At 35.8% G+C, this 19,404-nt stretch overlaps 2 protein-coding genes across 2 annotated transcripts; both read right to left on the bottom strand.

Moving 5' to 3' along the window:
• Window positions 1–7,314: 7,314 nt before the first annotated feature.
• Window positions 7,315–10,169, bottom strand: LOC140886692 (UDP-glucose 6-dehydrogenase 1). Its single transcript, XM_073293411.1, has 2 exons — window positions 10,026–10,169; window positions 7,315–9,078 (listed from the first exon to the last, which is right to left on the bottom strand). Exon 2 carries the CDS (start codon window positions 9,057–9,059, stop codon window positions 7,617–7,619), a length of 1,443 nt encoding a protein of 480 aa, XP_073149512.1. The 5' UTR covers window positions 9,060–9,078; window positions 10,026–10,169; the 3' UTR covers window positions 7,315–7,616.
• Window positions 10,170–12,687: 2,518 nt separating this feature from the next.
• On the bottom strand, window positions 12,688–17,600 carry LOC140890638 (chaperone protein dnaJ 6-like). The gene is made up of 8 exons (XM_073298563.1): window positions 17,327–17,600; window positions 14,328–14,426; window positions 14,126–14,227; window positions 13,751–13,810; window positions 13,555–13,661; window positions 13,401–13,483; window positions 13,175–13,265; window positions 12,688–13,060 (listed from the first exon to the last, which is right to left on the bottom strand). The coding sequence occupies exons 1-8, from the start codon at window positions 17,447–17,449 to the stop codon at window positions 12,865–12,867; spliced, it is 861 nt and encodes a 286-aa protein (XP_073154664.1). The 5' UTR covers window positions 17,450–17,600; the 3' UTR covers window positions 12,688–12,864.
• Between the last annotated feature and the right edge of the window lie 1,804 nt (window positions 17,601–19,404).

Here is a 19,404-nt window from a genome sequence, read left to right as displayed (position 1 = left end):
TCTATCCTCGGTAGTGGATACTTATTCTTCACTGTGACTCTGTTGAGCTCTCGGTAGTCGATGCACAATCTCATGCTGCCGTCCTTCTTCTTCACAAACAACACTGGAGCTCCCCATGGAGAAAAGCTAGGACGAATAAAGCCCTTCTCCAACAGCTCCTGAATCTGCTCCTTCAACTCTCTCATTTCTGTAGGAGCAAGTCGATACGGTGCCTTATAGATAGGCACAGTATCCGGCAACAACTCAATACTGAACTCCACCTCTCTCACTGGTGGAACTCCTGCAACATCGTCAGGAAAAACATCTGGATAGTCACGTACCACCTCTATATCTGATAAAGATCTGCTAGAAACATCTGAGGTAGTGACCACACTAGCAAGAAAACCCTGACATCCATGACGCAACAGTTTCCTCGCACGAACAAGTGATATCGTCTGAGGAATACTGCTAGACTGAGATGCAAAGAAAGTAAACATCTCACCTCCTGCTGGCTTCACTGACACTGTCCTACGTCGGAAATCAATCGAAGCTCCATTAACTGATAGCCAGTCCATACCCAAAATCAAGTCAAACCCAGTCAATGGAAGAACCACTAGATCTGCTCGAATGGAGTGTCCCTGCAACTCCAATTCCAGATTCCTGATGACACTAGTGGTAGTGATAATCTGTCCGGATGGCATGGTAACATCGTAACCACAGTCTACAACCTCCGGTGTAATGCCTATCCGTCTGATAAAATCTCGGGAGATAAACGAATGCGTGGTCCTGAATCTAGCAACGCAAACGTGGATTTGCCTCCAACTAGAATTCTCCCTGCACGCAGAAGATTCCCAACAATTCATACCACTATGCTCCCAAGGTTAAAACACTAAAATCCTCAATTCTAATCACAAAGAAACAAAATTCTTATTCTAGCATGCTGATAATTAAACTCATGCAACAGGCATTCAGATATAATCACAATAAACAAAAGCAAAGAATTGAAAAAGTTCTAGGGGTTAAGTATACCGGTGATCAAGGAGGTATCTGGGTCTGCCTCCTCAGCCTGCATCACATAAACTCTCCCACTGACATTCTGCCTCTGCGGGCAGTTGGCAATCTGATGCCCTGGCTCCTTGCAACGATAGCAGACTCATGCTCCCAATAGACACTGCCCGGAATGCATCTTCTGGCACTTCGGACACACTGGATATCTCCCTGGAGTAGGGGCCCCGCCCCTAGTCTGCTGTTGTGGCTTCCCCTGAGGCCTCTGCTGGTTCGGGCCCTTAGATGGCCCTGTAGACTGCTTCTTCGCAGGTGGCTGCGAAGATGGTCGCTGATACCCTGTCTGCCCAAACTGCCTCTTACCCTGCTGCTCTCTCTGTATCTCCCTCCGTCCCTCCTCGGAACGCAAGGCCCTGCTGACTGCAGACTCATAGGTAAAGACGTCTGCCATGCGTACGTCATGCCTGATCTCAGCCCTCAGGCCCTCAACAAACTGTCGCAGCTTCTCCTGCGGACTATCAGCAATCATGGGCACAAAATGACAGCCCCTCTCATACTGGCTCACGTACTCCACCACAGATCTGTCTCCCTGACGGAGACTCATGAACTCCCGGATCATGCGACTGCGCACATCCTCAGTGAAATACTTGGCGTAGAAGATACGCCTGAACTCAGCCCACGTCAGTGTAGGTAGATGGACTCCTCTGACTGCACCCTCCCACCAAAGGGCTGCATCGCCTCGCATCATGTATGTCGCACAGCTCACCCTGTCGGTGTCTGTGATCCCCATATAGTCGAAGATGGACTCAAGAGAGCGAATCCATCCTTCAGCCACCAAAGGATCGGTGGTCCCCAAGAACTCCTTAGGCCCCTTCTTCTGGAACCTCTCTGCGACGTCCTCCTCGTGGGACAGTCTGGGACGTGCCGCCTGCTGCTCCAACAGAGCAGTAATCCCTGCCATCATCGTCGCACTGGCCTGCTCCAGTGCTGTCATGGGGTGCTGCGGAGGTGGCGGTGGAGGTGGAGGTGGAGGTCTCCCACGTCGGTTCACTGGTCTGGGAGGCATTCTGCACCACCACATATTTATTTACGTAAATCGCCATGCATAACTAAGTGTTTAAAATTAAGGCTAACTTAAATTCTAGAAATTAAATCATACTATAAACATTTAAAACTTACAGACCGGTAGCGTGGATTTCTGAGCTAGCATAGCAGTAGTGACCCCTCCAAGGACCGTGCTCTGATACCAACTGAAACGACCCTAACTCTATAATAAATAAATATGCGGAAAATTTTTTTTTTTTTTTTTTACTACTAGATAAAACATGTACATATATGCCCATACATATATGCACAGAATAAAATATTTAAAATAAATACATGACTAAATAAATAAATAATTAAATACTTAAATAAAAGGCATTCTTTAAATTAAATAAATATCTGAGTCAACCCCTATGATTAAAAATATACTGCATGAATAAAATAAATAAAAAGTGTGCATGCACTAAAACATTTAATAAAATATTCCCATAAACCTCAACCACTAAAAATATAATAAAATGTATCACATGACATCATGCACGGTGACTCAGAAGCTGTCACGGTCACGGGGCTACTGCAGCGCTGCTCATACGTCCTCACCACCGGTAGGAGTAACCTGCTCCTCTATGTACTCACCTGCACCATATCAGTGTAGTGAGCCTAGAGGCCCAACATGCATACTAACAAGGGTTTAAAATAATTTAAATCACTTTAATACTAATACATACATATACATGAATGAGCATGCTTAAAAATTTACATAACATAACTTACATAAATAAACATACATAACATACATAATATCATACATACATAAGTTATTGAGCATTTATTTTCTGAACATCGAATGGTCCTATCCGTAAGTGTGACCCATAGTGCGACTGATCAGTCTAAGAAACCATCGTACGAGGCTGGTGGCGAACCACCCATACATAAATGGCAGAAAACTGCCCATACATAAATGGCAGAAACTGCCCATACATAAATGGCCACACTACTTCAATTTCCACCTAAAATATTTTATTTTGCTCAACCATAGAAATTAAATCATATCATAAAAATTGATTTCATGAATGCATGTACTTAAATAAATTGTGTGTGTCCTTCATATATATTTAATTTAATTTTCTTACTAACATATAAATATTAAAATAACTTAAATGCATAAAAATAATTAAATATATAATCAGGACACATGCAATTTTCTCATGGATGGTTCTGGACTGCTGGCCCTACACTCAAGCCCATTAACTTAAATCTGGCCCGTTAACATACTTAAGCCCAATAACTTAAATTTTAAGCCCAATTAATTAATCTAAGCCCAATTACATTATTTAAGCCCATTAAATTAATTAAGCCCATTAAAAAATACCCGAAGCCCAATAACACTTAAACTGGCCCATTGGGCCCAAAAACCCAAAGACTGGCCCATTAACTTTTATGGGCCCAAAAGCCCATAAAATTAATGGACAACCTTAATTAAAATTTTAAAAGTCCAAATAAAATTATTTGGGAGTCCAAATAATTTTATTTCAATTTATTTGACCCAAAAAACACATAAATTCGTAAAATACTTTAAAAATAAAAAGACTCGAGCCCGGCCCACCAAACTCGGACCCAAACTCACTAACCCGACCCACTACCTAACCGACCCGACCCGGACCACTCAGACCCGACCCAGACCCCTAACCCAGCCCAACCCGATCCCCCTCTCCCATTTTCACTCGGCCGAGAGCAGCAGGCCTTCTTGGCCTGCTGCCGGCCGGCTCCGGCCGTCCCTGGCCGGGGCGCCGCCGCCCGGACGTAGCCCACGTCCGGGCGGACCTAACCTGACCAGGCCCCAGCCCCATGCACGACCAAACCAAAAACCCGAAGCCCCTGAACCCAAAACCCTAGCCTGCGCCGTCTGCACCATTCTTGTTTGAAACCCTTCGGCCGAGCCCTTCCCAGCCCCAAGCCCTGCCATGGCTCGATTCTTAGGCACCCTAGGACCTTACCTGACCGAACCCTCAGCCCCGAACCAAGCATGGAGAGGAAAAACGTGAGCATGCATAAAGAATCGAAGAACAATGCACCAGCACAACATTAAATCGATTTTTTTTGAAAAATACTTAAAAGATTTAGATGTATACCTTAACTTACATGATATATATACTGATATAGCGTAAAAATGGGAAAAAGATCATGCCTTTCACCGTAGGTATTGATTTAACACGCGTAGGAAGGACTTCGGGACGACGGGACGACTTCGGCTTGCTTGGAACCTTGAAAACCGACCTCCTATGGTGTTTTAGGGCTGAAGACCGATTGGAGAAGATGATGAATGGTTGGGGTGGGTGTCGGCTGATGGAGGAGGAGAGGCGTAGGGTTTGATAGTTTAGGTTTAGCTTTTTAGGTTAATTAGAATTTAATTAGGATAATAACTTAATTAGAATTATATTATACCATAAAACACTTATTTAAAAATCCTTAATAACAAAAGTAATCTGATGGGAAAAATAAATCCCGAAATATTAGAGTAGGGAATTTTTAAAAATACTAAAAAGTCAATATTTTGACTAATTTTGGATAAAAATGACCCCTAAAATTAAATAAAATTAAATACTTAAAATTTTGAGATAGTAAAACTCAAAATAATATTTTAAGGCTCCAAAAAGGCTCATAAAATAATTTGGCTAGAAAGTTGTCATCTCGTCCGTCCACGGTCCCGTCTACGCGATTAAATAATAAAAATACTAAAAATCATAAAAATCACTAATTATGGGTTAAATGCTTAATAATAACTTAAATCATGCATAAATAATTCACATAATTATTAAACCCATAAATCATAACTTTAAATAATTAAATATCCTAATTATGCAGGCGGATTTATGTAATTAAAAATACCGGGTGTTACACTTGCCATTTTTGCGAAAAATAGCTGAATAGCTACATTTTCCTCGACTCCTGAATTCCATCTGTATTTAGTGAATAACATAATGTATTCATCAACTAAACAGATATCATGTAACTCGAGGCTATACAGAGCTTGAGTATATCTTCTCTTTTTCTCTGTATCTTGATTGTTGAAATAGTCTACCCCTATGAATTGTGCTTTAAATAGGGTGGTCATTCTTTCTTCAATTTCGCTGAGGGATTCTCCTGCTAAGATTGATTCCTTCGTATCTGGCATAGTCATCTCCCAAGCAATCTTGACAGATCCCATTAGACTCATTTCTAGAAGTTTAATGAATCCTTCTTTATTGAGATCTAATGTCCCTGCTGCAATTCTCATAGCTAATGTCCAATCATCTATAAGATCTTCTCTATTTTTGAAGTCCAAAACATCAAGGTTTAACATAACCCCGTAAGGATGTATTGGATCTAAAACAGTTTTTCCGTAAGGAGTTTGATGGAGTGGGATTTTACTCCTTCTTGATCTGGTTCCTGCTGGATGTGAATTTTCTCCAACCTGAAACTCACTATGTGGTTCTTCTGTTTTAACCGCATATCTTGGGGGATTCCCTATGGGTTGTTCACCCTCAGGGGAGTTCATTTTTAGATCTACTACTTTGAGATTCGCAAAAGAATCCGCGAGATCTTGTAGATCCTCGAGATTTAATCTCTCTAAAGTAGTCATCAGATAGTGTTTTTCTCTGATACTGTTTTTATAAGATTAATCATCCTTTCATCATCAGTTAAAGGTTTTTGAACCATTTTGGTTTTACCTTTCTGATGTAACAACGGTTCGGTACCAAACGAGAGTGGTAACCTTCCTCCTGTATTTCCTTTTTTAGAACCTGAAGTTTGTTCTAGATTTGTGATTTTAGTTTGAAGATCCTTTAGGGTTACAAGAATTTCCTCTTGTTTCTTAAGGATTCCTTCAATCTGCCGAGGTATTTCATACAGCTGATTGCTGTAATATTGTACCGTCTTTTGAATTTTTCTAAGATCTCCGGAGAGTTTAGAGGAATCTGGGGTAATTTCTAAAAATTGAGAGTTAGAAATCATCTTTCTGTCGTAAGTAATCTCTTGTGAACAGATTAACTTGTTTATAGGATTTCATATAAATAAAATCCTCTTGATTCAAACCTTCGTTTGAAGTCATCTTTTGTAAAAATCTTCTCCTCAACAAAGAAAAGTATGAGTTAACGAATAATATTAAGTCTGAATATTTAACCTAAAGCTCTGATACCATTTTTTGCACATAATTCTTTGTTCCAAAATAAGCATTAAAACATGAGATATAAGCACAGAGATCTTTAGATATAAGTATAAAACCTTTAGATCTAAGCACAAAACAACCCATATTGAGTACAAGAATTAAATATTAAAATAATCAAGTTTTGTGGTCCTTAGGGGGTGCAAAGAAAGAATCTTTAAGAGAGGGAGTTGGGAGAAAGAAAGGTTTGAGTTTGGGAATTTATTCATAATTGACTCTTAAAATAATGTAAAAAATTTAAACAAAAAAAAAACTTAATTTGAGTTGTTTATTAATATTTACTATTTTCATAATCACGAGTATTTTTGTTTTATCTGTATTTTTTTTTTAATAATCCAACAAATCTATAAATAATACTTTCATTTGTTACAATATATTACTAATGATATTATTTTTTTCTATCTTAAATTAAACTTTCAAAACATATAACTTTAATAGCAATTAGTTTTACTTTATATTTAGAACTTTCTCTAATTATATAATAATATAAACAACGATACATAATATTTAAATAATATCTTTGACAAATAATTTTTCTAAATATTGTTTTTAAGCTAAAAAATGGAGTAAATTATTAATTTATTGTATTTCAAAATCTTTTCACGAAATTAATTTTTCCAAAAAAACTTGAGAAACTCTATAATCCGATAAATATATAGTGAATCATTTTGAAAACGTAAGTATACTTATAAAAGGGGCAAATTCGTCTTGTAAAAATCTGAAATAATTAAAAAAGAATAATTTTGTAACAAAACATAGTAAATATCAAAATTGAAGTGTGATTATCAATTTTTAGAATGTAAATATCATCACCCTTAACAATATAAATATGAAAATGCACGGGCAAAGAAATTTTAAGAAAGTAGTAGATATATATGAGATGAAAAATGTTCTTGGAAAAGAATCCAAACAAAGCCTCCATAATCCAAACATCAACCACTATCCACTTTATGTAAATTTTCACAAGAATAAGAATTTGATCCAACAAACATCACAAAGATCGATATTATTCTGTTTTTTCTTTTCAAATTTCGAAAATGTATGTAATATATATATCGTTTACATGTGACGTTACATATATATAAATGAGAACAAAAATGGTTTGTAAAACTTATAACCTCAGATTACATCACAGACAAAACAATAAATCAAGTCGTAACATAAGACGAGTAAAACGAGTAAACGACACAAGTAATGTCATCAACCATGAATTTAGCCCAGAAACAACATAGTTGCTTCTTTGACTACAGATGTAATATATGAATAATCAAAAACTGGTCCATTTCTAAAATGAAAATGATAGAAGAAAAAGAATCTTATAAAGTTTCTTACTGAAAGTATGCCATTTTGATGCTTATTGAGGCGAACAGGAGACGTCCAATCTTTATGCAACAGCAGGCAAGTCTTTGATCCAGGCATCGAGTGGCTTGCCAATAGAGTAAACAACAAAACCAATCTCCCTGAGCTTCCGCACGTCGACAACGTTCCTTCCATCGAAAACAAAGGCTGGTTTCTGCATATTGTCGTATATTTTTTGGAAATCAAGTGTTTTAAACTCGTCCCACTCAGTTAGAATACAAACTGCATGAGCGTCCTTTGTTGCCTCATAGGCGTTCCAAACGACAGAAACTTTCTTGACTGTGGTTGGGCTCATTGGCTGGAGATGAAGGGGATGATCCCAATCAAATTTGTTCATTGAAAGGTCTCTCTGGATCTGGTCCTCAGTGACCTGAGGGTCATAGATGCTCAACTGAGCCTTGTCACCTAGGAGTCCTTGGCAAACATCAATTGCAGGAGTCTCTCTCGTGTCACCTGTATCCTTCTTAAAGGCAAAACCTAAGATGGCCATTTTCTTGTTAGCAACAGTGTTAAACATAGATGAAACTATGCGGTTGACAAACCGGCTCTTTTGATAGTCATTGATCTTAATAACTTGTTTCCAGTATTCTGCAACCTCAGGAAGGCCATTGCACTCGCAAATGTAAACTAAGTTGAGTATATCCTTCTGGAAGCAGGAGCCACCAAAACCAACACTAGAGTTAAGGAACTTGGGACCAATTCTCGTGTCCTTTCCAACAGCATAAGACACTTGGGCAACATCTGCTCCAGTAGCCTCGCATAGAGCAGACATGGCATTGACCGATGATATTCTTTGAGCCAAGAAAGCATTAGCAGCAAGTTTCGAGAGCTCTGCGGACCATAAATTGGTGGTGAGGATACGATCTTCAGGAACCCAATGGGCATAAACATCCTTCAGAGTTTGGACTGCCTTAAAGCCTTCTGGGGTTTCCCTGCCTCCAATAAGAACCCTGTCTGGTTTAAAAAGATCTTCAATGGCAGTGCCCTCAGCAAGGAATTCTGGATTAGAGAGAATCTGATAATTGATTCCCTTGCTGTTGTGAGTCAAGATCTTTTCAATGGCCTCAGCTGTTTTGACTGGAACTGTGGATTTCTCAACCACAATCTTGTCAGATTTCGACACATCAGCGATCATGCGAGCCGCACTCTCCCAATATGTCAAATCTGCAGCTTTCCCAGCTCCGAGGCCCCTTGTCTTAGTTGGAGTATTGACTGAAACAAAGACGATATCAGCCTCAAAGACATGTTTCTCCACATCTGTGCTGAAAAAAAGATTCTTGCCACGGCACTGCTTGACCACATCGTCGAGTCCTGGCTCGTAGATAGGAAGCTGATCACTATTCCAGGCATTGATGCGAGCAACAGAAATATCAACAACAGCTACTTCAATGCCAGGGCATTTGAGTGCTATCACAGCCATGGTAGGGCCTCCCACATACCCAGCTCCGATGCAGCAGATCTTCACCATCTTTTCTGTGTTGCGTGGCCTGAAAATTGGAAAATCAACACGTGAGCATTTCACAGATACATTCTCATAATGCTTATAAAGAAACATAACATTGTCCACGGTCAGCAACCACAGAGTAGGCAATAACAAGATCAAATGAGAATAATCAAAATCCATATTAGAAACATGAGGCCGTTTTTGGCAATATTCTAATTGCATGAATATGATCTCGTCAGATCTTAACATCATTCCAAATCAGCCATTTCACCAAGGAATATCGCCCCATGATACCGGAGGAAACACATTCGTAGTTGCTCAACTAGCATACATATTTTTCCACTTGGAATAAAACGGATCAAATTATGGACCAAGGTATACAAATATCTAGAGTCTGTTGCAAGAAATTAGATTAGATTAACTATGAATTTGAATCTATTCAACTACAAACCAAAAAAATCAGAACAATATATATTCTACGCTTCAAATCCAGATCTGATACAGAAAATGAACAAGAATTACGATGACACATGAAGAACACGAATTACTGTTCAAATGAAAAAATTTATATCATGCAGAAATCATCGGATGATTTCAAACTAGATCTACAAGTGCACCACCATCCAATTACATGTGATGAAATGCATAGGACACATATTAAAGCAAAAAACACACAAAACAACACAATTCGAATCAAACTGCAAGCTTCAGGCAGGGCAACAGAAGCTAAGCGATGAATCTTGCATTTTTTTTCAAATCATAACGAAATTTTTTTGATATTTTCCATTCGATCACACCAAAATCCTTCATACGTGCGTAGATCTAACCACTCAACTATCAGCAGGACGAAAAATCAGGCACTAAAACAGAGATCGCTGAAATCACATAAGACCACGACAGCTGCATTTTCAGATCACACCCAAAAATCGAAAAACGAAACCGAAATCAGCCGTGGTGCTGAATCGGGAGTAAGCAAATCTGAGAATTTACCTCTGGATCTTCGAAATGAACAAGCGCTTGGATTTGTGGAGTAATAATATCTGTGCAAGAATGAAATTCTACGGAAGTTGAGACAAAGGCACATGGTTAAATAGTCGTTGGGCTCAGGATCTACCCCGGCACTCGGATGAATTGACCATAAAGCCCCTCTCCTTTTACCCATGTTACCCAATGTACATTGTAAATAATTTCTACCGTAACCGTAGTTATTATGATTAGTTTTATCCAAAATCATAATAATAAATAGTAACGTTGTAACTTCAATTCTGTGAATTAGTCTAAATATCATATGTTGATTGCTCTTTTAACATATATAGCTTATTTTACAATTTTTTTTTATTTTGATAGTTAATCACACAATATTTTAAATAAGAGTGTGTTTTTTTATAAAACAGATTAATTTTATTCATATTTATATTAAAAAATAATATTATTGATTTAAAAAGTCATTTGCATGAATGATTCAAATAAAAAATCTATTTCACAATATTAACATATAAGACAATCTCAAACGAGTTTTTAAGTTTAAATAATAGGAAGTGAAATATATAGAAAATCGGTGCCCATTTGAAATTGAAAGTGGGGAAGGAGTGGCAATTTTATACGCGTTAGGGATGTCGGTGCAATGCTCCTCTGTCGCTGAGGTGTACCCTGTGCTTCGTGGATGATTCTCTTAATTTGTAAAAATGACCAAAATAAAAATAGTAATAATGATACTAACAAACATATACTTAACATGGAAGATTAAAAAATAATTATGATATAAAAAGATTTTAAATGGTTTTACTCCTACATATGTTCGAATCGAGTTTTATTTAGTAAAATGTGTTAAATGCCTGCAAAAAAAGTCCATTTTCACACCCCAAAAAAAAAAAAATTAAGTTGAAAATGACATTTAATGCTCACAATTTCCTTGATTTTATGACATGAATGTACCTCGTGGACTTTCGATATTTAAAGAAAGAATCATTTTTTGCTTCAAGAGGTAGCAAGAAATAAAATATGGTTGCTTTTTTTTTTTTTTTGAGCAAATATGATTGCTATGATCATAATAATTAATATTAATTCATACTTTATAAATGTGACAGCAGATGAACAAATTTCTCAAAGACCCTACCAAACTTTGAACGGGAAAAATATGCGATGAAATATCTATGCTATAAAAGCACATGCATTCAATACTTGAAAAGACTTACAACGTGACACAAGTTTTAAAAAATTATAGCTTATTAAATTTTGATCAAATAACCGATTAAAATCTATTTGGTTTGTTCCATTTTTTTTTAAAAAAAATGTCGGTAGACTAATTGTAATCATACACACATATCATTCGTAGTATTGGAATCATGGAAGAGAGTGGGATCATGCTTTTTAATTTGATTATGGTTTTTTTTAAAAAAAAACATTTTCAATTGAAGATATTAAGAATTAATTACACGCATGAAACCATAACTTCAATATTAAGAATCGACCTGACTGTGGGCTCTAATTATTGTTTATGTGAAACTGAAGCCAACAAACCGGGAAATGATCATCGTGCATGCGCATCCACCTAATTCCCTCAACCACATTCTAATTTTAATGCCTTTTTTCGTGGGGGCATAGCTCATGACTACCGGATCGATCCAACTCATATCAATAATAAAAAGTAATATTTTCAATATGAAAAATAATATATTTTCATAAATCGAGGCGAAAAAGGATTTGTTTCATAAAATAGATATGTGAGATGTGTCTCATTAGAAGTTTTTGTGTTTCTGGTGAAATTATTGCAAAGCTAGTCGGAAAAATAAGTTTTTTTGTTCAGTAACTTTATCTTTTGTGGGTTTTGGTCCATTAACTTTTTTGATTTGGGTTTTGGTACACTAACTTTGCATTTTTAATTTTTTTTTTGTTCAACTGCATATGTGTTAGCTTCTGATTGGTCCACGTCATCATTTTGAACCAACAGAAGTTGACACGTATGCAATTGGACCAAAAAACACTGAAAATGCAAAGTTAGTGTACCAAAACCCACACCGTAAAAGTTAATGGACCAAAACCAAAATATGGACAAGTTAATGGACCAAAAAAATTATTTCCCCAAGCTAGCCTCAACATTTGCCACCTGGTATTTCTTATCTTTTTCTCCACGATTTGCAAAAATTCCTAAATTTATTTCCACAATTTAGAAGCCAATTACGTGATGACGATTTAGTTGGTGTTTTTATTGAATTGAATTACATTACATGTTTTCAGATGTTTGTACTTTCTACGATTTATATCTTTTTTAACTTAAACATTGAAGAATGATTGTCTGAGTGTTTGAGATTGAAATATATTATTGTATTCGTCTGAATATGCTCAGAATACTATATCTCATTGATCGTATAATATAGTCTTATTTACAGGTTTAAAAAAATCCTATAAAATTTATGACAAATTAATAAAACCTGCATAAAATTTATAGAATAATGCTAAAAGTACAATCAATATCTCGTACAACGATATTTATAACAATTATATCATGATATTTTGCTATTATATCGTGAGATTTAATATTATATCATGAGATTTTATATTCAATGTATAATATGATTTAATAAATAAAATTCTTTTGTATATGGTATAAGAATTATTGTACAAGTTTCGTTGTATATGTAGCATTGCTCAAATTTATATTACGAATTCAAATACTAAGGGCCATCTTTGCAACCATCACTGTTCAAACTCTCATCTTTGACACGAGAAGTTACCGAAATGGTTGGCAATTGTATCATACACAAGATACAAGAAAATTCAGAGAATTCATAATTTTTACAGAAACAACGGACAGTTAACTAGAGTGCAATTACTTTCTTTTGGAAGTCCTCCGACTTTCGAGTTTTATACGAGCAGCTTCAAACTCCTCTTCGCTTGGCTCAGGAAATGCCTCAGTTCCACCATATTTTTGGGTTAGAGATGAGAACATTGAATCAATCTTGCCTTTCCTCTCATTCTGCCGCTGAGCTATGATCGCATACAAGTCTTCCGAGTTTTTCTTTGATCTGCAAAGGCGTTCATGAGCATACAATTTTCTCAATGTCACTATAATTTTTTTTTTTTAAAAAAAAGATATGTTATTGAAGATAGATTAGGGGAAGGAAAGACAAGTGACTGACTTCTTTCTTAGTCGCAATGGACTTGTGGGAGGTTTTGACTTAGATACTTTCTTAGCCCATTTCTCGTAAGCTTTGGTTGATTTCACTTCTCCTATAATACAGTATTGGAAAGAACAAGGCAGTAGGTAATTGGCGCAGAAAGTGAGAAAAGAAAGAAAAAAAAAACCACTATAATTATTTAGCAAAGTCAATGTAAATTCCATAGTAGAAATGGGAGAGATCTCACCTGCAGATATAGACTCGTCAATAATATCCTTGAAGCGATGGGAGTCTAGTTTAGGATCAGAGCAAAGCATGCAGCAGAAAAGCCTGCAAATGCAAACAGATTATGATGTGAAAAGTTTAAATTGACAGTCACACAACACGCTAATTGTATGTACCTATCCATGTTTCCCATGAGTTTTTTGTATAGCTCAAGCAAATCATTTTTCTCTGTATCAGAGCCTCTGTAGTTAGCTTCAAACTCTTCGATATCTGCCTCAGTGACCTATAAACGATACCCACATACTTCATTTGATGAGTACATCATAGTCAACCATTATTGGAGAAAGCCATCAGATAGCAAAGGCCAATAACCTTCTTATATGTTGCTCGGAAAAAAGCCTTTAAATTCTGGATGTCATCTCCTGCTAGTTCCTGTTAATCAGCAAAGTCAAGTCAATTGAGTTGAGGATCCTATGGTATTGGATGAACTGCCATAAGAGAAGTTAGTCATTTTTTAATTCCAGAATGTATGAAAAACTTGTGATCTTATAAAGTATTAAAAATACAGTAAATTAGTAAAAATAATCCAAACAACCTGTGGTTCAAATCTCTCATCAGTGCAATTGAATTAAAATATCTAAATGCAGAGTGGATTTTGCTCATACATTATTCTTTTTAAACTTTTTGAATGGTGCCAGAGCTACCACAATCATTTAACAACAAGAACAGCAGGTAAGACTGACTTACAGCATCATCAACACAGCCAGTCTGGTCATACACTGCACGTTTCTCCTCGTCACCAAGAACAGACATAACCTTTTGCAGATGCTGAAACTTTTCCTTGGCCTCCTAGAGACAGAAAATGGAATGACAAAAATTATGTACAAGCCTGATGATTTCTCTGCTGGAAAAGAATCAAATGCAATATGTTTGAAACTACAAATTTTACCTCGTTATCAGGATTTTTATCAGGATGCAGCCTCAGAGCCAGCTTGTAATAAGCTTTCTTTATTTCTTGCTGGGATGCAGCTTTGTCTACCCCAAGAATCTAAAAATGCAGAAGTCCAGCCAAATACAACTCCCAGCTCAATATTTAGCTCCACACACACATATACATACAAGGAGATCATATTATAGATTGGAGTGAGACCATGGTGTACCAACAACGGTGCTCATTTCATCCATAAGAGAATTTCAAAAACGCATAGGGCACCATCAACAGTACTCAGTACATCCATAAGAGAATTTCCCTTATTTTAAATCTTTGTTTTCACACTCACGTTTTAGAATGCAGGTCTCATATGAGTCTACGGTAGCTACATCAGGAGGTCTAAAGTTGTGCTATATACCAGTAAACTTCAAAACTGAAGTTTTGAGACGCAAAGAGCAAACATCATTCCGAGGTTAATTATGGGAAATTTTGGGAAGTATCGTAGAATTTGGAGACTAATACTAATAGAAAATAATATTATGAGGTGGTGACACAATGTAATGAGCCTCCTACAGTTAATATTACGAGGTGGTGACAAGATGTAAATACTGTATACAAAGCAGTTAATGAACAGAGTAAAATCTGAGTGAGTTACAATATAACACGAGATAATCAGAAAGAGAGAAAATCTTAATATTTTGGATTAACTGGAGGCGAATTATTGAAAATAAAATGTCTGCGGATGAGTAGATGGGAGAAGGAGAAAATAGTATGAGTTGGCGAAACTGCAAATGCAAAAATCTCTTTATGGATTGAAACAGTATCCAAGGGCTTGTTTTGGAAAATTTTCCAGATCCATCAAGAAACGAGGTTATATCCAAGTACAGTCAGATCATATGATATTCGTGAAGCATACAAGTAAAGGGAAGACGGTTATTTTGATTGTATACGTTGAGGATATAATCCACACTGGAAATGATGACGTCAAAATAGCAAGGTTAAGGGGTGTTTTCATTAGAATTTGAGGTTGGAGACCTGTGTACATTGCAATATTCTTGGGAATGGAAATTGGTAGATCAAATGAGATATCTAAGCCACAACGAGAGCATATGTAACTAGATCTTCAGTAAACAATGATGAGATGTTGTAAACCAAGTGACACTCTTGTTGATTCAAATCAAAAGTTAAGTGATATGTCAAGGTGGTTCCAGTTGAAAATGAAAGATACCAGTGTCTTGTAGGGAAGTTCATATATCTTTCACACGTAAGACATGATATAACTTTTGATGTAAATGTGGTTAATCAATTTATGCTCTCACCTTATGATAAACACATGGAGGAAATCAACATAATACTAAGTTACATAAAAGGGTTGTCGAGAGAAGGTTTATTATTTCAGAAAAATGATTAAAGAAGTATTGAAGCTTTCACATATGCTTCAATCTAGACAAAAGATCTACCATTGGCTATTGTACCTTTCTACGGGATAACCTTTTCACTTGGAGAAGTAAAAAAACAGCTCGATTGCTTGAAACAGTGCTGAGGCAGAATTATGGGTTGTAGTGTTAAATATTATGGCTTAAGCTAGTACTTGAAGAGCTGGAGATGAACTTGAAAGCTCGATGATAAATTTTTTGCGATAATAAATTAGCAATTAGCATTGTGAATAACCCTGTACAACATGATCGCACAAAGCATATTGTAGTTGGCTGGCATTTCATTACAGAAAAGTTGGGGAGTGGGATCATCCGTATGCTGTTCATCACATCTGAACGACAAAATGCCTACGCATTGACAAAGAGTCACATCAGACCCAAATTTGCAGATTTTACTACTAGGTTGGGCATTATAGATATCTATGCACCAACTTGAGCAGTGTAGATAATTTGGAATCTGTAGACATTTAGGAAAGAAGGATATTGTTTTATCTTTGTCATATTTTCTATCATTTGTTTTTTAAAATCAGGGACAGGTAGTTGTGTCTAAATGCAGCCTCTTTGTATCTAATTCATTTATTCAAGAAAGTAATGGTATTACATTAGAGTTTTTCCATTGCCTTTACGTCATGTGCTTCTTTGAGTCTACACACAGATTGCAAGAGGAAGAGTGTAGTTAGAAAAGATCTCGACAAGTGAGAACTTGTCTGATATTTTGACTGAGTCCTTAACTTGTTCAAAGTTCAAGTATTGTATGGAGCTGCTGCATCAGATGGAAGATAAAAGTATAGCCAAGGTGGAGAATTGTTAAGCTGGTGGTCAAAATTTCGCCTTGGGGGATGGCTTGATCAAGGGATTAAGCGCATGGTTATGTATTAGTTAAAGCCGTTGGATGAGTTTGTTAGAGCCCACTTTATGTTTGTATTTACTGGGGTGTCCTTAATTTAGATCAGAATTATCAGATATACTTTTCACATCCATTGTAGTAAGAATCCATTTTACTCTCTGAATAAAAGTTCTCTGTGTTCCTCTAATCTTACTTCGTTTTACATACATACATCCATGTGAATCATTGCTGCACATCATCGAATATCTTTCAGCAGGGTATAATTTCGCTAACAATAGTAATAAGTAAACCAAGAAAGTAAGGTGAAACATTTCGTGAGATAAAAACGTTTTAAAACCTTTTAAATTGGATAAATGCGAGATAAGGCAATTTAGGAATATCCTCAATGAAAGCTCGAAACATGACAAAGCTGGATCACATTACAAATCTCAATCTTTGGACAGCCGTCAATGCCGCAAAGATCAATGTTTTTTTTCCTGTTTATATTTCCGTTAGATGCCTAATAAAGTTACAGCTTTCCATTCTTGTGGAGAATTCCGGAATTTTCGCGGTTGATTACAGCATACGTTACGATACAATTGGATAAAACCTCAGAGATGATGGTCCAGAAGCACCAAATTAGGTTTAAAAAAATAAATGAAACAGTCGTCAACAAAGTTCAACCTTTTTCCCTGAATCCTGCTCACATTAAATCTGAATTATAAATTAAAAACAAAAAACAAAGAATAACAAACCTCATACAAGCTTTTGTCGCTCGAGGAAGACGATCCGTTAAAATCTTGCTCATTCTCCTTCATTTCTACCTCTTCTTCCTCACTGTTGGCCTCCGAAACCCTAGTCTTTCTAGTCCTCCCCATTTCTGAAAAATCTGCTTGTGTTTGATTCAAAATCAGGAGGAGATTACCCTTATAGTCGGTGTGAACAAAGAATGATTCTTTCCCGCCTTTTGACACCTCGTTTTTGCTTGTTCCCGCTACTAGGTTTCCTCGGGTGAAAGATCGGGTCGGGAAATCATGTTTGAATTTGACCCTAATTTAGTTTGAACAATCAAAAATTATTATATAGGAGAAAATTGCAATTTTAGTCATTTTATTTGGTTGGTTTTTTATTTTAACTAGTAAACATGGTACACGCATGCGTGTGCAACGAAAAATTTTCAGTTACGATCATTTTATTATTTTATTTTTTTGATTTTTTTTGTACTTTTGCTTAATGGGAAAAAAATCAGATGAAAAAATAAATGTAGAAGCCAAATGAAAAATATGATGAAAATTGAAAAGTCCTTAGATGATTGAAGTTAATGTATTATAAAAAATAAGTTTTTTTTTTATTTTATGTGAAAGTGGAGTTAGTGGGAAGTTTTTTTAGTGGGGATTGTGGGTAGAAAGGGTAATTATTATGGAATTATGGAATAATATAAGAAGGGAAGGAGGGGCAAAAATGGAAGAAAAGATGGTGTTCACATGAGCGATTTTTTTAGGTGCCTCGAGTATTATAATATAGTATAGAATAGTATAGAATATGTAGTTTTTCAAAGTTTAGTTTTAGTCCAGTAATTTGGATTTTTTTTGTTTTGGTCATTTTTTTATCGAAAGTCAATAAATCAATTGAATATTACTTATTTGGCACTGATAATCTCCTATATGGCTTATTTGGAAATAATTAATTAATCATATGTTACACAAATTAAAATCTATTACGCAAAAATAAAGGGAAAAAAGGAAAAACAACATTCAATATTCACAAATTGGGAAAAAAACTTGTCTTTTTATTTTGATTATAAATCTATACCTATTTATTAATTAAGAAGACCTTAAAGAAACTAATATGTTCTCTTGGTATGACACCCTAATTTTGAAATTTCAAATTATTTGAAAAAAAAAAGTGAGAAATAACTAATATAATCAATTATCTATGGTTAATATTTTAATCCAAAAAATATTCATTTTTTGTCCCATAAATTTATTAGATTTTTTTCGAAATTAATTTTAATATAAAAAAATTAATTTTTTCGTCACACGCATGACACAACGGTGTGTGCAAATACGCTAGTATTTTAATATGTGTAATATAAGTTTAATTCTAACCACACGAGTCTTGTAGGATAACAATGACGCCAAATGAGCAATATTCGATTGATTTAATGACTTTTGATGAAAAAAGACTAATGAAACGACTCTTACTAAAAAAATATTTATTACATATATGCTCGTACATATATGCGTCTATACTTAAAATATATTTTTATAAAACTTAATTCATAATAAAAATCGATTGCATGTTAAAAGTCTAAAAATTTGAACAGATTAAAATCCATGCAAACGACTAAAATATCAAAAGTATGCAAACTAGTGAGAAATAGTAACCATTTGCGGAAAACCGCTCAATACATAAAATATCTCATCGTAAACTAAATCAACATCAAACATGAGCTGACAAAGGTCACGGGTGTGCTAGCTCGCCACGGATGCACATAGGTCTTCACCACCAGTCGTGACCATAATCTCCTGACTAACATCAAACTCACATGCACATCATTTAGATCTAATGAGCTAGAGGCTCAGCATGCTCTACCTTTTAATAACAAATATTACATAATAAGGTCGCACGCAAGCACATATCATATAAAAAAATCATGAAGTGTCTCATGCATGCATGATCGTGAAAATGTTGCATAATACTGAATCATAAAGATAAACATCATCGTAATCTTGATCATAACATAATATGTAACATAAATACATAAACACAATCATGGCATGTCATAATCATAAAATCTTTTTTTATGAGTCATATCAGTGAAGTGTGACCA

This window comes from Henckelia pumila, chromosome 3 (genome assembly GCF_033568475.1).
Source record: "Henckelia pumila isolate YLH828 chromosome 3, ASM3356847v2, whole genome shotgun sequence".
NCBI classification, from domain to species: Eukaryota; Viridiplantae; Streptophyta; class Magnoliopsida; order Lamiales; family Gesneriaceae; genus Henckelia; species Henckelia pumila.
This window is presented reverse-complemented; position numbering and strand designations above follow the sequence as displayed.

Coding starts and splice junctions, on each gene's coding strand:
- LOC140886692 (XM_073293411.1), bottom strand. CDS start 9,059: ATGGTGAAGATCTGCTGCATCGGAGCTGGGTATGTGGGAGGCCCTACC.
- LOC140890638 (XM_073298563.1), bottom strand. CDS start 17,449: ATGGGGAGGACTAGAAAGACTAGGGTTTCGGAGGCCAACAGTGAGGAA. Junction 13,662..13,750: donor TCCGAGCAACATATAAGAAG/GTTATTGGCCTT, acceptor TATCGTTTATAG/GTCACTGAGGCAGATATCGA. Junction 13,061..13,174: donor CCATTGCGACTAAGAAAGAA/GTCAGTCACTTG, acceptor ACGCCTTTGCAG/ATCAAAGAAAAACTCGGAAG.